Source organism: Haliotis rubra, unplaced genomic scaffold (genome assembly GCF_003918875.1).
Source record: "Haliotis rubra isolate DU_JTF1 unplaced genomic scaffold, ASM391887v1 Scf112, whole genome shotgun sequence".
Taxonomy (NCBI): Eukaryota; Metazoa; Mollusca; class Gastropoda; order Lepetellida; family Haliotidae; genus Haliotis; species Haliotis rubra.
The window spans coordinates 105,620-123,359 of record NW_025765026.1 but is presented as its reverse complement, the minus strand read 5'-3'; the positions used below and the strand labels follow the sequence as shown (position 1 = coordinate 123,359).

At 40.2% G+C, this 17,740-nt stretch overlaps 1 protein-coding gene across 1 annotated transcript; it reads left to right on the top strand.

Moving 5' to 3' along the window:
• Positions 1-3,104: 3,104 nt before the first annotated feature.
• On the top strand, positions 3,105-14,411 carry LOC124289848 (acid-sensing ion channel 1A-like). The gene is made up of 5 exons (XM_046726527.1): positions 3,105-3,284; positions 4,257-4,338; positions 6,495-6,613; positions 7,522-7,617; positions 13,809-14,411. The coding sequence occupies exons 1-5, from the start codon at positions 3,105-3,107 to the stop codon at positions 14,409-14,411; spliced, it is 1,080 nt and encodes a 359-aa protein (XP_046582483.1).
• The last annotated feature ends 3,329 nt before the right edge of the window (positions 14,412-17,740 follow it).

Sequence of the window (17,740 nt, the reverse complement as noted above, 5' to 3'; positions counted from 1 at the left end):
GTTTATTTGGGACGTCGGTTCCAACCAGTAGGGCACGGGCGCCTCTTCAAGTTCTTCTTCCTCTGCTTCATTCATTCGTGGTGACGACATGGTGAGAACTGACAAGACCCACGCTGCGCCTGGGTTATATACACAACGTCATTGGTTTTTCCCATAGGTTTTTCCATTGTGTTTTGTTTTTTGTTTGTTTACCATGGGCATGCCCATGGGTTTTTCCTATGGGTTTTTCCTATGGTTTTTTTCCCATGGGTTTTGCCCATGACGTCACACACCCTATGACGTCACGCCACACTAACCCGACGGCCCAAAGTGACGTCATCAACCTCAGCTATAAAACTCATCAATGCTTGAACCACACCCTTCTCTAGGCCTCCCTCCCTCTCTCCTTCCCCGTCCGTTCCGTCGGCTCGCCATCTTGCATGGTGTCTACGCTCGCAAGATCCCCACGAGATCCCCGCAAGATCCCACCGGATGGGCCGCCATCTTGGCCCGGAGGTGACGTCATCGCACTGCGCACTTACACACCAGAACCAGAACCACCGGAACCGGAAGTACATTCCCTTACCGGAAGTGCCGCCATCTTGGATCACGTGACCGGTGGGCGCCGTCATCTTGAAAATCCCGCCAGGGTTGCGTGGTATACTACTTTCAAGCTATATCAATATTCAAGTCTGTGAATAATAGAGGAGACAATCTCATGTACGAAATCATGAGTGTCGATCACGATTGGTAGGTCAGGATAGATGATATAAAGGAGTCGAATCGACTTGATAAAGCACAATGGTGATTTCTGATTTGAAGAACAAATGCTTATTCAAGACTCGGTTTGCTGGAAACATAAACGTATGATATGTACAGTGACAAAAGTTACCATACTCCTGTCATGGTCATTGCATTGTTCGTAATTTTCAGTTGTACTAATTGTTACCGTCGCTATTCCTGGCCTTGCCACTGTGAATCCCAAGCAGAAATGTATATTGATTTTAAAACAAAGGTAAATAAAATGCTATTTGAATCGTACAACAGATTGTTGTCTTGTTTCTTGGTTTCACGTCAGGTGTTTTTCAACGGATGTGACAATATGTGGACAGCAAATGAGAAACATAGTTTCATTTTTTTAGAAGAATGTAAATCCATGAAAATTTAAAATTAAATTTAATACCCTACGGTTATGTCGACTGGTGAAGACTAGTTTTTTTAATTTTTTTAAAACTCTCCACTCGAGAGTAAATACATAGAACGATTCCGTTCTTTACGAATGAAAATTATTTGAAATGTTGATTCAACAAAATGAATAAATGTCACATTTGACATATCAATTTAGCCTTTAAACAGCATAGCAACGTTACATGTGTGTTATAAGGATAAGGATAAGGATAACAGCACGTTTCACGGCAGCGTGAACTATTGTCAATAACGAAATATATGAACGCGTCAATGTCAAATGAGGCAATTTCAAAGGAAGCAAAGAGATTTCATATCACGCAAAATTGTGGCTTGTTATAAGGTGACATGATTGATTTATATCGTTTGATATCAGAGGAATAGGGTATGTTTGATATCAGAGGAATAGGGAATATCTGACAATTGGTTGACATCTAATATGAGGTAATATTTCTACTTTCAGGTTATGATGACATACTATACTGTATGGCAGTCACGTGGGAATTGTAATCATGTCTACAGTCCGTTTGGCTCAAAAGCGGACCGATGAATTGCAATCTAACTCGAAAACTAATAAACATAACATACTCAATGAAACGCTGATCAGAATTTTTGTCCTAAAAATAAAAAATTGTTTAACAATCTATCATTAAAATATTGACACAGTTCACCGTTTGTTACGAGGGAGGAGTGCAGAGAAAGGGACAGCCAGGTGTTAGAGAAGCACGTTCACAGACAAAGTTATTGATTCATTAACCTGTGCTGTCTCCTTCCGTTCTCGAACACCTGGCTGTCCCTTTCTCTGCACTACTCCCTCGTAACAAAGAGTGAACTGTGTCAATATTTTAACGATAGATTGTTAAACAACTTTTTTATTTGTAGGACAAAAATTCTGCAAAAACCTCACAGAGTTGGTATGATGTTTTGATTATGATCAGCGTTTCATTGAGTATTTTATGTTTATTAGTTTTCGAGTTAGATTGCAATTCATCGGTCCGCTTTTGAGCCAAACGGACTATATGTAAGCAGAGTAGGGAACAGTTCAGAACACAATATACAAATGTGTGTGTTCCGCAACAGACAGTTTCTGCAGGCACCCAGTCGCTGACATCTATAACAGAGTTAAATCAGATGTGGTGCTACAGAATTTCAAGATCTGAAGAATACACATTCGCAGGGAACAATGATGGTAAATATGCACTGTAAAGCTCTAGGCAGCAATCACGCCATAGAATAGCCAGAATGTATTGTGAACTGAATGGGTAATTGCATCAATCTCTTAATCTCTTCCTCCCAACCCCAGCACCCCTCACCCTCCTTATTCGAACCCCCTTTCTCTCCCCACCACCCATTTGTCTCCACATCCGCATCCGAGGAGGTTGTAAATACTTTCACTAAGCTGATGTTTTATGGATTTCTGCGCAAAGACAACGAGCTATTTGCAAAGCCATTAGCCATCAACTACTAATGCATGGATTCAAAACCGATGATGTCAAGCAACTAGCACAGTCAACATGAATCTATTATGTTTGGAAGAAACTCACAATACAAGCCATATGTAGTGACACTCTCTCTGCTGATTGATTGTCCTTTTCTGGGCAAATACACTGAGCTGTTAGCAAGGACTTCGCACAACAACTGCTAATGCATGTAATAAAAAAGCCCAATGATGTCAACCATCAAGCAATTAGCGAAGTCAACATAAATTTGATATGTGTTGAAGAAACTCCACAACACAAGCCATATGTAGTGACACACATTCATGTGTCACAAGGTTGAACAGCCAGCACAGAATCCACGACGAACGACCAGTTAAAAACTCTGCAACAAAAACAACAAAAACAAAAACAACAAAAAACAAGACGCTCTATTACTTTGATTGAGCAGGGCTGGAAACCTCGAATACTCGCCATCTTGACGAACGTTTCTACTCTCTGGCAATGAAAGGCAACAAACCTTTACACGAGGTGGTGACTGTACAGGGACTACCTCAAATATGTGACGCCAATTCCAGTATCTCCAGACGTGTAGTCTGGTTCCTCATCTTGTGTGGTGGACTTTCTTTCACCACCTTCAACATCTACAAGCAGATATCTTTATATCTGTCTGTCCCTGTCAACGTGAGAGTGGATCAAATCCTTGACAACACCATTTTGTTTCCGACCATAACTATATGTAATAACAATGCCGTGAGGGGTTCACTGATTGAGAATCTTGGATTTAGCGATGTGGTGCAAGCGGTGTATCCATATATTGATTTCAATGAACATACAAATGTTACTTTAAGTCAGGTGCTCAACTCCAAGTTTTATACCGATGAACAATATGTAGTGAATATAACATATGGACATTTCATGGAAAACACTATCATTAAGGTAAGTACATGTGGACACTTGAGCAACGAGATGGAATGGAATGAATGAGTATTAATAGTAAGTGTAAGCTTGGCAATAATTAGCCTTTCTATTTCCAAATTAATATCTTTGTAGAACTATGTTTTGGGCAATCAACACTAATTGAACTGTATCCTGAAATGCGAATTTTTTATTATTCCAGCTATTAATATTTCAGTTAGAATTATCCCTGCACGCATGTCTGTGCTCTTACTTGTTGTATACTTTGGCAACTTAGGGTGCCTAAAGTCCATGCAACGTACGATCGCTTCAGTTTAATGGATAATGCAATTATTAGGCTCTGTACAATTTGGTTATAATAATCGTGATTTCCTGTGATAGAGAACACTCTTAAAGCAGGTATCGTTACATTACTGAATACATCTATAAATCGCTTAAAAATGTGACACAGGATGAATACAAAACATTTATACATGTATTTTACTACGATTAATTGATTAGAATACTCAACATTCATATGTTACTTAGATTACTGGGTAATATAATTATATAGTTTATGTTTATTGAAATCCCAACATGCATATGATACAAACGCTTCAAACATATTGCTTTCCTGAATGCATGGAAAGAAGTCTGTCTATACTGTTAATGTATTACGTCTAAGAATTTACTAAATTAACAGTAATGTATGTGTTATCAGAGTAAATGGTTCTTATCAACCATCGTATTTCCTTTCAGTGTGACTGGGAGTCAGCGCCATGTGGACATGACGACTTCATCTACCAGGAAACTGATATGGGGACATGCTTCACATATAACGGTAAGTTATATTGTCATGGAGACATCCAAATCATGAAACTCAGTAGCAAATGTTACCGCCATGTATTCGGATGATAGCATCCAGGTTTGAATACAGTGGAACATTCTGTTTGGGATATTCCTGGACGCTAAAGCGTGCACTGGATCCAATAGTCCAGAAACTGTAAAGCTTTAACGACCGCATTGCGTCGGCTAAGGCAGCAATTATATAGGATAAATGCATAAACATAGACCAGTCGGAAAAGTACGATATCAAGACTATCAAGAATTATCAGGCTTTTATCAAAAAGTAAAAAATAAAACATGACTAGTTTGGTTAAAACTTGTATAATGAAGCATACGAACTTATCTTGTTTACTGTATACGGAGGTGTTTCATTGTAGATTCTTACACCGCTATCAAGGTCTGTAACACAGAATCTGCACCGAAACGTCGCCCTATGCATTAAACAAAAAGTTGTCATCCATATATATGCTTCGTTATTGACTCACCAACTTCTAGAATGTCGATCAAACAATTAAAACTTGTATCCTGTCATAAAGGTGAATACCTTTCTAAATTGAAATTAACTTGAGACACACGACATATTAATGCAATATTCACAGTCTAAAGGTATACTTTCACGGTGAACTGACAGAGACAAGTGATACATACAGGAAAGTAATTTTCCTTTAAATGAAAGATTATGTAAAATGTGAATGTCCTATAGAGCATGAGCTTGTGTTTTCCGCGCATAATTTGTTGGAGATAAATATCCACTTGGTTTTTACAAATAACATTCTTTGGGGAAAAAAACCAAACACATTTACTAAAAATTGTGTGGGAACCATCTTAAAACAGAATAAGTAGGGATATTTAATTTTGGGGGAATAGTATTTGGGAACCAAGTTTGTTTGTTTTGGGATTTATTTTATATTCCAGCAAAGAAAGTAAGTACAGTCACATAGGCATGAACAGTAGTACAAGCTTGTTTGAGATAAAAAATCCAAGAATGCCACATTGTTTGCAAAGGGAAGTAACACCATGGCTGTAACCTGACAGTGTACAAAATTGGATGAAATTTGTTAATTAAAGTTAATTAAACTTTTTGAGAGTGGAGACCATTTTTTTCCAATGTCTTGTATTTATTGTTCTTACAAGCAATACACCTTTCAGTGGCATAAACTCGTTTTCAATTCAGTTCAATCGTTTATTACGCATGTATGGCCTCCGGCCCACATACAGATGATACAGCAGGTTGGCATTTGCACGTTACAAACTTTAGTATCTCAGACGTAGTGTACAGTGAAAATAAAGTTGTAGCTTAATTGTAACGTTTGTATCATCGGGCCAAGCCGGGGATGCATCCAGGGTATAGTGGAGAGTGATCGTAACGTATACCCAGGAGATTATCGAGGATAATTCACAACATGTCACGTCAGGAACTTCATTTGATATGCTGAGTTCTATTTCTGGAACCTATATGCTTGTGTTTGTAACAACTAGCATAAATAGATTACAAAACATACAGTTTATACTGTCAGCAAGTACACTCATTTGAATTTTCTCAAGCAAATTATTAATCTCCCATACTGTATGACAGTCGACTCGCCAATAAGCCAAGGCTAAGTATTGATGAGCTCTCAGCCAATCAGAATTGAGTATCACACAACGTCGTACTTAAATGGAGATTATAAGTAGCACTGTGACACATCCGAAAGGGTGTTCTTGATTTGTAAAAAAAAATACTCCTTCGAGTCCAGGCAATGAGGTGAGATTACCGATATACCAGAAGAGGATTATTTTACCAAATCCTGTTGAAAACCGAGTGTTGTGTAAGCATAGTTTAAGTGAGTGAGTGAGTTTAGGTTTACGCCGCACTCAACAATATTACAACTATATGGCGGAGGTCTGTAAATAATCGAGTCTGGACCAGACAATCCAGTGATCAACAGCATGAGCATCGATCTGCACAATTGGGAACCGATGACATGTGTCAACCAAGTCAGCGAGCCTGACAACCCGATCCCGTTAGTCGCCTCTTACGACAAGCATAGTCGCCTTTTGTAGCAAGCATGGGTTGCTGAAGACTTATTCTACCCCGGATCTTCACGGGTCCATAGTTTGAACTAGACAAGAAAATGAGTAAAAAATGCATATATACGCTATCTGCTCCAGTCAATGGTTCTCTGCTTGCTCGTAATTCCGGACGTGCCAATGGTCTGCGCCTCTTGCTAAATGTCCAGGAAGAGGAATATACTCGGAGCTCTGATGGATACCTTGGAACAGGGTTCATGGTGAGTGTCAATAACAAATTTCTTAAATTGGAATGATTGTGTAAAAAGGCCCGATTAACCTTAACACTGAATGCCATGTCAGTATAATGTTTCTATATTTTGAATGATGACATATATGTCCAAATTAACATTTAAACTGGAATCCATTCCCACCAAACAACTCCATCCCCTTAAACAATTGTTATGACTCCTGGTTGTTCGTACCGTCCCTACTACTAGTGCACAAGCGACCATGAAGCCATAAAATATCCCACACCATAGATCGGGGACTGGCTGCAGCACAGTGATTGGCCTGAGGAATGATGCTCGTTATAAGAACATATGTTCATTATTGTTAATCTTCTTACAAGATTCTGATCTGATTGGCAGACAGATATCACCATCATCTATAAGTAGGGCTGCGCAATATAACCGGTTTACCGGTATTTACCGGTTCAGACATGAACACGATACGTATTGCGATACGCTGATCAAAAACCGGTATTTTGACTTGCATTCGGAAAACTTCGTAACACTCGGATATGTTCGGATATGTCCTTGTTTCATTTGTGCCAAATATTATTCACATTTTTATTTTATTATGATTAAAAGTTGTTATTAAAGCTTAATCAAGCCTAGTGATTTTGTTGTATTTTTGCTCTATAAATCAAGAAGTAACTCGATTATAAGTAGTTTTGGGTTAAAAATACTTCATGCAATCGCAATATATCGCAATATGAAAATTCTCTGCAATACCCACCCCCTATCTATAAGCATGCAATATGAAAGCAGGGAATCTGTGACTGACAAAATATATGCTCTTTCCTGATACAATTCATCACATTTGATTTCCCATGTATGATGATATTTTTGTTGATGAAGGTACATGTATGTTGCTAGCGATTAGTTCTGTTTGTTCTGACCTGAAGGTGGCTGTTCACGCTCCGGAGGTGATCCCAATTATGTCTGCGATGGGAATGGCAGTAGCTCCCGGATCCCAGCACTTTGTTGGCATAGGAGTGAAGGTAAGTAGCATGCGCTGTTATTAGCAAAATGGATTATTTCAAACTCAAACGTAATTCAATGAAACAGTAAAATGAGTGCATGTAAGCGAGTTTCAATACATAATTCTTTCCCTATGTTGAAATCGGGATGTTTATCTCCAATGTAATCAGTAGGACTGGTAAAATGAAGCCTTGTGGACATTTCACCTTCACGGAAACTTTATCAGCATTCATTATGCCTTCACAGCAGACACGTAGATAATTCAGAATATGACAATACACATTTGCTTGTAAAAGGCAGCCAGACGGAGCGGCTGTAAGGCTGGGTACGTGTCATCGTAGAAAAGAACATAAAGCATTGATCACTGCTACATGTATGCCAGGTTCCGGTCATAACAGCCATTAAAGCGTTGATGCCATGGAGTGAGTTTAGTTTTACGCCGCACTCAGCAATATTCCAGCTATATGTTCGCGGTCAGTAAATAATCGAGTCTGGACCAGTCAAGCCAGTGGTCAACAGCTTAAGCATCGATTTATGCAATTTGTATAAGAGAAGATCTAGCATAGATCTAAATACAGGTCTGTTTCTCTCCAAAATTTGCATTATCCTCATCTAAGATGTTGCATCAAGTATTCCCTAAGATGGCTTCCACACCCATAACATCGACAATGTTCCAAATATGGAGGATATCATTTTCATTGTGACAGACATGTACTTTTACACGGGTAGTATAACATAAATGAACGAAATGAGCTAGATCTTCTTCGATTACACAATGCCATTTAGAAAGTGGTCAAATGTAACATGTGTTATATTTGGGATTACACTTTCTTAGTAAAGTACAAATTCTAGTACTTTTTTAGTTGAGCCCCATCCGGGATTCGAACTCACACTCTCAGAGTCAGGCACCTAATCGCCAGCACACAAAGCCGCCTGACCCGCTCAGCTACCGCTATGTTCAGATTAAACTTCTGGAAGAGAATGACATACTTGCACTTTTCTGGGGCCCAGTTCAAACACAATATGGAATTTTGAACCAGAGAATTTGGGAAAGTATATCCTTAATATTCTGTAAATATATCTTACATATTTTCGATTACCCCTTTTTCATCTGCCGCACTGGAAAATTGTCATTTGTGTACATAGATGACACAGAATATATATAAAGCGAGTGTCACTAACGCTCGTATTGATATTTATATAGATAGAAGCACAATGTCTTTGCTCTGTGTAACATCAGAGAAGTTGTAAATCCACGGATGTTAATTCTGGAGAAAATATACATTCATTCATTCAATCATATATATCATCACCTGAAGGATGGACCCAATATAATAACTAATAAATCTGACATTGCCAATAGGTTGGGTGAAACTTTAGCTGCACATTCTTCTTCATCAAATTATAATCCTCAATTTCAGAAATATAAAAATCAACAAGAAAAAATGAAAATTAATTTTAATTCTGACAATGGTGAAGACTACAATGAAGTGTTTTCACTACATGAGCTTAACACTGCCTTAGTACAAGCACATGATACAGCAACAGGAGCTGATAATATCCACTATCAGCTTTTAAAACATTTACCGAACTCATGTCTTGAAACACTTTTAAGTATTTTTGATACTATTTGGACAACTGGACATTTTCCTCCTTCATGGCGTAATGCCATTGTTGTCCCTATACCTAAGCCTGGCCGGGATCATACTGATCCATCTAACTATAGACCAATTTCATTGACAAGCTGCGTTTGTAAAACCATGGAACGCATGGTCAATAATCGACTAGTATGGTTTTAGAAACCAATAATCTTATCACGAACATTCATTTGAGTGGCATTTTAGAAGTTGAGACGTACAATATATAACAAGTTTTATGGATAACAACTTCTTTATTTTCGTGAGTGCGACGTTTCGATACAGATTCTTGTACCGTTGTCAAGCAAGAGTGATACATGAAGTGTAGGAGCTGCATATATATACTGTATATAACAATGAAACAACATAATAGACAAAGGAAACAACATAATTGCCATGATTGGCTAAGCAGTAAGCTGATGAAGCCAGTAAGTACATAAAGGATAGTGAATGGAAGCCAGAGATGTAGTTACAATGAGATGTTTATACAATGGATGCGATGTTTATACAATAGACTGGGCTTGGTGGAGGAGTGGATCATAAGCAGATGGAATGAAGTATCCTTGGTCACGGTTGATGGTAGGCTTGTGGCGTTTGATGTGAATGGCTTCTGTGAGCTTGCGTTTAGTGAAGTCCGTTTGGTTGTTGGCGAGAATGGTGATGTCGGACCACTCTATTTGATGATTGGGGTTGGCTTTGATGTGGTCAGAGATAGCTGATTTGGTGTCGGAATTAGCAACAGAGGTGCGATGTTCTTTGACTCGGGTGTTGATGGGTCGGGATGTTTCACCTATGTAGCATTGTCCACAATCACAGTCTATTTTGTAAATAACACATTTCGGGTTGTTGTTGTTGACGGTGGGTTGTTTTCTTCCGTTGGCATGGAGGAGGTTGTTGAGGCTGGAGGACGCTGAGAAGGTAGTGTCTATTCCTGCCTGTTGTTTCAGGAGTCGGCTGATTTGGTGTGATGGTTTACCAATGTAGGGAATGGATATCTTGATGGGGGCTGATTCTGGTTTAGACCTTTTGGCAGGAGGTGAAAGCGTTGCTTCGATGGTTCTGTTGACTATTTCAGGTGGGTAGTGGTTGCGTTCCACAAAGACTTTCCTCAGGTGTTCAATTTCTTCCTGTAGGTTTGTTGAGCAGATGTTTTTGGCTCTTCTGGTCAATGTAGAGATGACGCCGGTCTTGACTTTAGGTGGGTGGTTGGAGTTGTAGTGGATGTATTGATCCGTATGAGTTGGTTTTCTGTACACGGAGGTCTGGAGTTGGTTGCAGGAGGTGCGGGACACAAGGACATCAAGGAAAGGTAGTTGGTTGTTCTGCTCTGTTTCAATGGTGAATTTGATGCGGGGATGTTGGCTGTTGAGATGGGCGAGGAGCTGCTTTGGATCTTGCTGAGGTTGGAGGACGACGAAGGTGTCATCCACTTTGCGGTACCAGCAGGACGGTTTGAAGGGTGCAGTTTCTAGGGCCTTCTCTTCCAGGTCGGCCATGTAAATTTCTGTTAGGATGGGGGATAGTGGGGAGCCCATGGGAAGTCCGTGGATTTGCTCATAGATGGCATCGCCCCAGGTGAAGTAGGTGGAGTTGATGCAGGCGGAGGTGAGGCTGATGATAGAGTCGGTAGAGAGGCTGGTGTTGAGGGGTTGTTGGAGGTTGTCAATTCTGTGACGTAGTGCTTGAAGGGCTTCATCCCGAGGTACATTGGTGAATAGGTCCACAACGTCGTAGCTGATGATTGGACCTGGGTTGGTGATGTCACGGATCTTGGAGCAGAAGTCAGTTGAATCATTGATGAAGGAGTTGGCAGATTTACCTAATGGGGAGAGTACTTGGGTAAGGTGCTGGGCAGTACTGTAGAATACAGTGTCGCGGGAACAGACTAGTAGACGAGTTTTAACGGGGTTCTTGTGGATTTTGACTGTTGCTCTGGCATAAGGTGGCTGGGGGTGAGATACTGTGAGTTTACGATACAGGTCTGTTGAGAGTTCATATTTATCATGCAGCGTTTTTAGCGTGGCCTTATGCTGACGGTTGAGCTTTGTAGTCGGATCCCTCTTCATCATTTGGTAGGTTGAGGTGTCATCTAGGAGGTTATCCACCATGGAGTGGAAGTGGTCCTTGTCTAAGACAACAGTGGCTCTGCCCTTGTCGGCTGGGGCGATGACAATATCAGGATGTTGTTTAAGTTGTTTGATGGCTTGCAAGGGTACTGACCTGTTGGTTGGTGAGTTGTTTCTTGCTAAGGTTGACGACTGTGTTGTTGATAGTTGGTGCTGTGGTTGGTGCTGTGGTTATCTTGCGTTTGGTTCCTGAGGCAGTGAGTTCTTGTAGTTTCTTGATGTGTCCGGTCTTAGTTGAGGTGTCTAGTTTGGTTGAGCTGGAAAATATATCTCCTTCCCGTCTTCTTTCTTCTCCTCCTTGGCAACTGGTGAGGCCTGAAGTTGACCTAACCCTGACAAAGTTTAAAAAATCAGAAACTAACGAATTACAGTATAAACAAGAATATAATCAATTAAAAAGTAAATATAATACATATAAATCCTTATTTACAGATGGGTCCAAGGACGGTGGCGCAGTGGCATGTGCCACTGTCATTGGATCCCAGAACAATCTCTTCTCGATTACCAAATAACGGCTCTATTTTCACAGCAGAAGCTAACGCCATCTTAACCGCTCTTAAATATATTAATAAACACCGTAAATATAAACAATACATCATCTTTTCTGATTCTCTTTCGTGTCTTCAGGCTATTAAAAATCTTTCTTGCAAACATCCACTTTTATTAGAAATTATTGAATTGTATAATGAGCTTGCTACTGGCCAATGCGACATCGTCTTTTTGTTGGTTACCCAGCCACGTTGGCATTTCTGGGAACACGATGGCTGATATTGCTGCTAAGGCTGCACTCAACAAATCTGTGACACCACTTCTGCTCCCATACTCTGATTACAAAGCTTGCATTAGATCTTACATCCGTGATCTGATGCAAAAGAAGTGGGACACCCAAGTAGGTATCAATAAATTACATGCAATAAAACCCTATATCGGTTACACTTACTTGGGTTGTCAGTCCAGATTTGAAGAGGTCATCATACGACGATGTCGTATTGGCCACACAAGATATACGCATGAGTACCTATTGAAAGGTGAGGATCCTCCGTTTTGTATCCCTTGTGATGAACGAATCACGGTCAAGCATGTCTTGCTTGACTGTGTTGAATATTCCATCACAAGGGATATTTATTTCAAAGTAAAAACTATGAAGGATCTTTTTAGTCATATAAGTTCTCATTTAATTATTGCCTTTTTAAAAAAATTAGACTTGCTAACTGATTTGTAAATAGATATATATTTTATTATTGGTAGTTTAAATTAGTAACTGATATTGTTAGTGGCTGTACCCTCAAAGGGGGTTGAAGTAGCGTAAAATTATTGTCCTCCTGAGAGGGTACGTAAGTCCCAAAACATTTAGTCAATTTAAGTGTACCAGGTTTTTAATCGTAGAATATGTGTACTTTTAATTTATGGCTAGGTTTCTCTTCTGTCGCCAATGGCTGAAGGGATGGTGTAAATCCAGCTAGGGTCCATGCAGGAAGCAATTGTACTGTAAGTCCCGGGATGGTCCCTAGTATGGTGATCTAACTTCAGTTGTTGGCGATCAATAGCCTGTTTTTATATTGTATCGTCTTGTATAGTTCACATGTTTTAGATTTAGTTACTAGTTTTATATCTATATCTGTGATAATCTAGTTATTTTACTGTCCTTCGTCGGCAGAATTTTATAATTTCACTTAAATTGTTGATATATTGATAACTTGCTTTAGTCACGATATGGCTGAAATATTGCCGATGTGACTTAAAATCTTAACTCACTCACTCACTCAATCATATATATTTTACGTATAGTACAGAGTTCTCAAATACAAATATTTATCTACCCTTGGAAAGATGTTTGATGTGAGGCGAAATTGGGTTTATCGTCGTGCTTGAGAATATTTCGCTCATATGACGACGTGCATGTGTGTGTATGTGTATGTGCGGCTGCTTGTACTAGTCCAGACTTAAGCTGGTTTTATAGTGCTAGCCCACTGAGATACCATGCCGCAGTGAAGCATGAATACCCCACTCAGACACATTATACTGACTCCGAGCCGACCAGTCCTTGTTGTACCCATTAATGCCGAGCGCCAGGCAGGGACCAACAAGTACCATATTTTAACGTATTTTGGTATGACGCGGTCGGGGATCGAACCCGCGACCCGCGACCACGGAGGCGGTTGAAAGATGTTTGAGGATTAAGAGACGACAAAAACATTAATCTATTTAAACACACATGATGATATCAACAGACATCCTTAATGACAAGAACGATGTCATACATCTACCCTACTGCACGTTAATTGACAGTAAATGTAAAGTCTGATGGCTCCAATGATATCAGACTTGTGCTTGTACTTCGGACATGAATGACGATTTAGAACTAGGAAATAACAAAATACTACACTACCCTTATTTTGTAGTTGAAGTTTTGTAAACATAACTGATAATGATATTTCTGTTACAAAGGAGGTGACCGCAAATGATGGTGTAGGCGGTTGTGGAGACGGGTTTCTGAAGTACATCACTCGAAACTATTCCCGGGATGCATGCAAAATGGAGTGTGAGATGGATTTCATCGTCAGCATTTGCAACTGCAGGGACTATACAAATCCAAATGACGATGTTGCATATTGCACACCCCAACAGTTTCAGGAATGTTATGTCCCAGCTAAAGCTAGATATCTGCAGACAGACACTGGCTGTGAAGCTGGATGTCCTGAGCCATGCAGCTATACCAGGTTCATCACCCAACACTCCAGCTCTCCACTGACCAGGAACTACATTACTGCGTACACCAAGGCCAAGGGTAAGACTGAAGAGTACTGGCGGAGGAATCTGGTTATTCTGGAGATGTATCTGAGCTCTATGACCTACGAACTCACTGAAAAACAGCTGGGGTATGAGATCTTGGACCTGTTCTGTGACATCGGTGGAGCACTGGGTCTGTTGCTTGGTGCCAGCCTGCTGACAGTGTTAGAAGTGTTTGACTTCTTATGTATCACTGTCTTCTCCGTAGTGTTTGAAAAGAACAAGGTTCATAAGATTGATCCAAAAGACAACTCCAAATGAAGAACGGGTGTCCCAAATGAAAAACAAAACAACATACCTGAATAGTTTGTATAGCGTTTATGATTTGATTATATGTGAGTGGGTTACCATCAGTGAGATCGCAACCCAACAGAAGATTTCTTTCTCAGGTAATATACGGGTAATATCTGTCATGAAACGAATAATACTTCCCACTTGTTTCCAGTTATAATTTATCGACCAGTCTGGAAGCAAATTTTGCTTGGTGGTAGGCTATGCTGTTTGGACTTTGTATATATGGGGAGGAATGGGCTATTTCGTTTGGGCGGCTGTTGAGTTGTTTGGAGTGTTGTTTCTTTGGCTTTCAGGAACGATACTGTTGTCTCTGTGTCACATGCGGGTGGGAGGGTTGCCTGTACTGGAAACCTACTCATTCTAACACTCTCCATCATGACCAAGAGAGTCAGTAACATTTGCTCCATCAGCCTTGACCATGACCATGAGTTTAGACATTTTGTTTTCCCAAGTCTCATTCAATATTCTAGTACCATACTAGTCTTGTTGACAATCTTTAACTCACTCTAGTCCATACCCAAACTGAACAGACTCGAATCCGCCAAAAGAATCACACTACTATACATTGGCAAAACTATTAAAACAATAAATTACTGAAGTACAAAACAAGCATCAATACTATCTTCAGTGGCTCACCATCGCATACTTCATTCTCCCAATCTAATGGCCGCAGCCCTTCCTCCAACAAGCCACAACCAAACTGATCTGATCTGTAAAACCGGTTTTGCCTGTATTCATTCGTACATTGCGGAACCTCCCACCTTGTTAATACCCGCATCTATTAACATACGACTGCAACAACAAGAGCCGTCAGTGCATCAGCCGTCTCAATTCAATTAAATTCTTTATTTGCCTTAAGTTTTATAACTTATCGACGGCTATATAAAGCATAACTTAATACAGCATAAATTGATACAAACCACCAGTAGCATTCCCTTGCAATCAAATTATGTGCTTTTAGATTAAAAGAATTCAATTACCCAAAGTGTTACAACCTATGTCTATGTCTATGGTATATTTGTCGATTTCAAAAAGGCTTTTGAGTTTGTTAGCAGGGATAAACTATGGGCCATTCTTATATAGATGCGTTTCAACTAAGATACTTAAGGCTTTAGCTTCTGTCTACAAGTGTGTTAAGGGACGTGTGCGTGATACATGTATGTTCCCAGATAAAAAAGACATTAGCTATTAACTATAGTTAGGTATTAACTATAGTCAACATATACTAGGCACATAAAGAAACTGTGCATTGTCAAAATATTATCCCAGTTGTTAAGTACGGTAACAATGTCAAAGGTATATATAAACTTTAATGGAGGGATCATGAGACCATAACAAATCGGGAGAATTTCAATTGAAAAGTCAATCACAATGACATCACGAGTCCACAAGCGGGACAGGGGTCAAACGACCATGTCACAAGCTCAATAACGGGTATGTCCACCATCGGCATTGAGAACAGCAGTGCATCGACGACGCATAGAGCCTATCAAACGTGCAAGGAAGGCTTGTGGGATGTCACGCCAGATTCACTCAAGTTCTGTTGCAAGGTCAAGGACGTTATCTGGCGGATGAGGAAGACGGCGTAGACGTCGATCCATCTCGTCCCAAACATGCTCTATCGGGGAGAGATCCGGTGAATTTGCAGGCCAAGGCAGTAAGTCAACGTTGTGGTGTTGCAAGAAATCCATAGCAACCCTTGCCGTATGAGTGCGGGCATCGTCCTGTTGGAATGTTAACCCAGGGCCATGACGTTGCAGAAAAGGAATTGCCACAGGTCGATGAATCTGATCCCTGTAGCCCACACCAGTTAAGTTGCCCTGAACAATCACCAAAGGAGTTCTTTGGCGTGCTGTTATTCCACCCCAAATCATCACGGAACCACCACCAAAGCGATTCCTCTCTAAGACACAGGCCTGTGCATAACGTTCTCCCACGCGTCTATAGACACGTTGACGTCCATCACTATGGGAAATGTTAAACCTGGACTCATCTGTAAAAACAGCATTTCTCCACCAAAACAAGGGTCTGCGGACATGATTTCGGCACCACATTCGGCGAGCTTGTCGGTGACGTTGTGTCAGGATAGGCCGTATGGCGGGACGTCGTGGTCTGATCCCGTGATGACGTAAACGTTGTCGAACTGTGTTGGGGTGGATACGGCGAAGTCCTTGGATGGTTCGGGCAGTCATCACTGCAGTCTGAAACCTGTGGCGAAGATGGGTCACCCTTATCCATATGTCCTGTCTTGGCGTTGTTACACGTGGACGTCCAGAACGTGGCCGAAAGATGACGTCATTTGTGTTCTGGTAGCGTCTCACCAGTGCAGAAATGGTGTTCCGGTGGCAGTGGAAATATGCAGCCACTTGTCGTTGAGACATTCCCCCCACGGGACAGTTTTGTGTGGCATTCATTTGCTCTGTTTCTCTTTCCCGGAGTGCACGTGCAACAACGTATTGCATGTCTCAAGGACGAACCCACTGACGTCACGGAACGTGGCACGTGCATGCATGTTGGATACATGTCACTCATCTCTGAGTTTCAATCCTTATGTGTCTACACAGGTTTCATAAATTTAGATTTTAAATTTTTGTATGCACAGTTTCTTTATGTGCCTAGTATATATTTGCCAGATCACATTTACTTGTGAATATTATCAAAAAACAATAATTTATGTACATGTACCTATCAAACATACGAGACCAAGCATCATATTATTTTACAACACATGTTTGTCAGGGCACAGATAAGACTTATTAGAAAGTCACTTGAACATGTAAATAAACCTTTTGAGGACCAGCTTGGTATCTTTATGACATTGTTGATATTACTTTACGCTGACGACTGTCATATTAGCTGACACAAGTGGTGGATTGCAAAAATCTTTCAATGTGTTTACCAGTATTGTAGAGAATGGAAACATAGTGTGAATTTAGATGTCTGTGATGAACTTCACTTTTTATTACACTATCCAAATAAAGTTTCACCTTACAAATATTTGGGCATTTTATTTGCGCGTTGTCTATTTTGGTCTCCCCATCTGAATAACGCTGCTTTACAAGCTAAGAAATTGCATATGGTATTCTAAAACCTGTTTACATGTTTAATCCATTTCCTTCTGATTTATGTTTTAAGATATTTAATACAAACTTAGTCTAATTCTAAGTGTTGGGCTGAAATATTGGAGTTGATCAATTTAAAGAAGTCAAAGCTGTACATATGTTTCGTTGTAAACGGTTTTTAAATGACAAACGATCGGCTTCGAACCATGTTGTTACGGGAGAATGTGGCCGTTA

Excerpts from the sequence above, each read along its gene's own strand:
- LOC124289848 (XM_046726527.1), top strand. The coding sequence starts at position 3,105 with ATGAAAGGCAACAAACCTTTACACGAGGTGGTGACTGTACAGGGACTA. Across the intron at positions 3,285-4,256 it reads ATCTGTCTGTCCCTGTCAAC|TGTGACTGGGAGTCAGCGCC; the intron begins GTGAGAGTGGAT and ends ATTTCCTTTCAG. Across the intron at positions 6,614-7,521 it reads ACCTTGGAACAGGGTTCATG|GTGGCTGTTCACGCTCCGGA; the intron begins GTGAGTGTCAAT and ends TCTGACCTGAAG.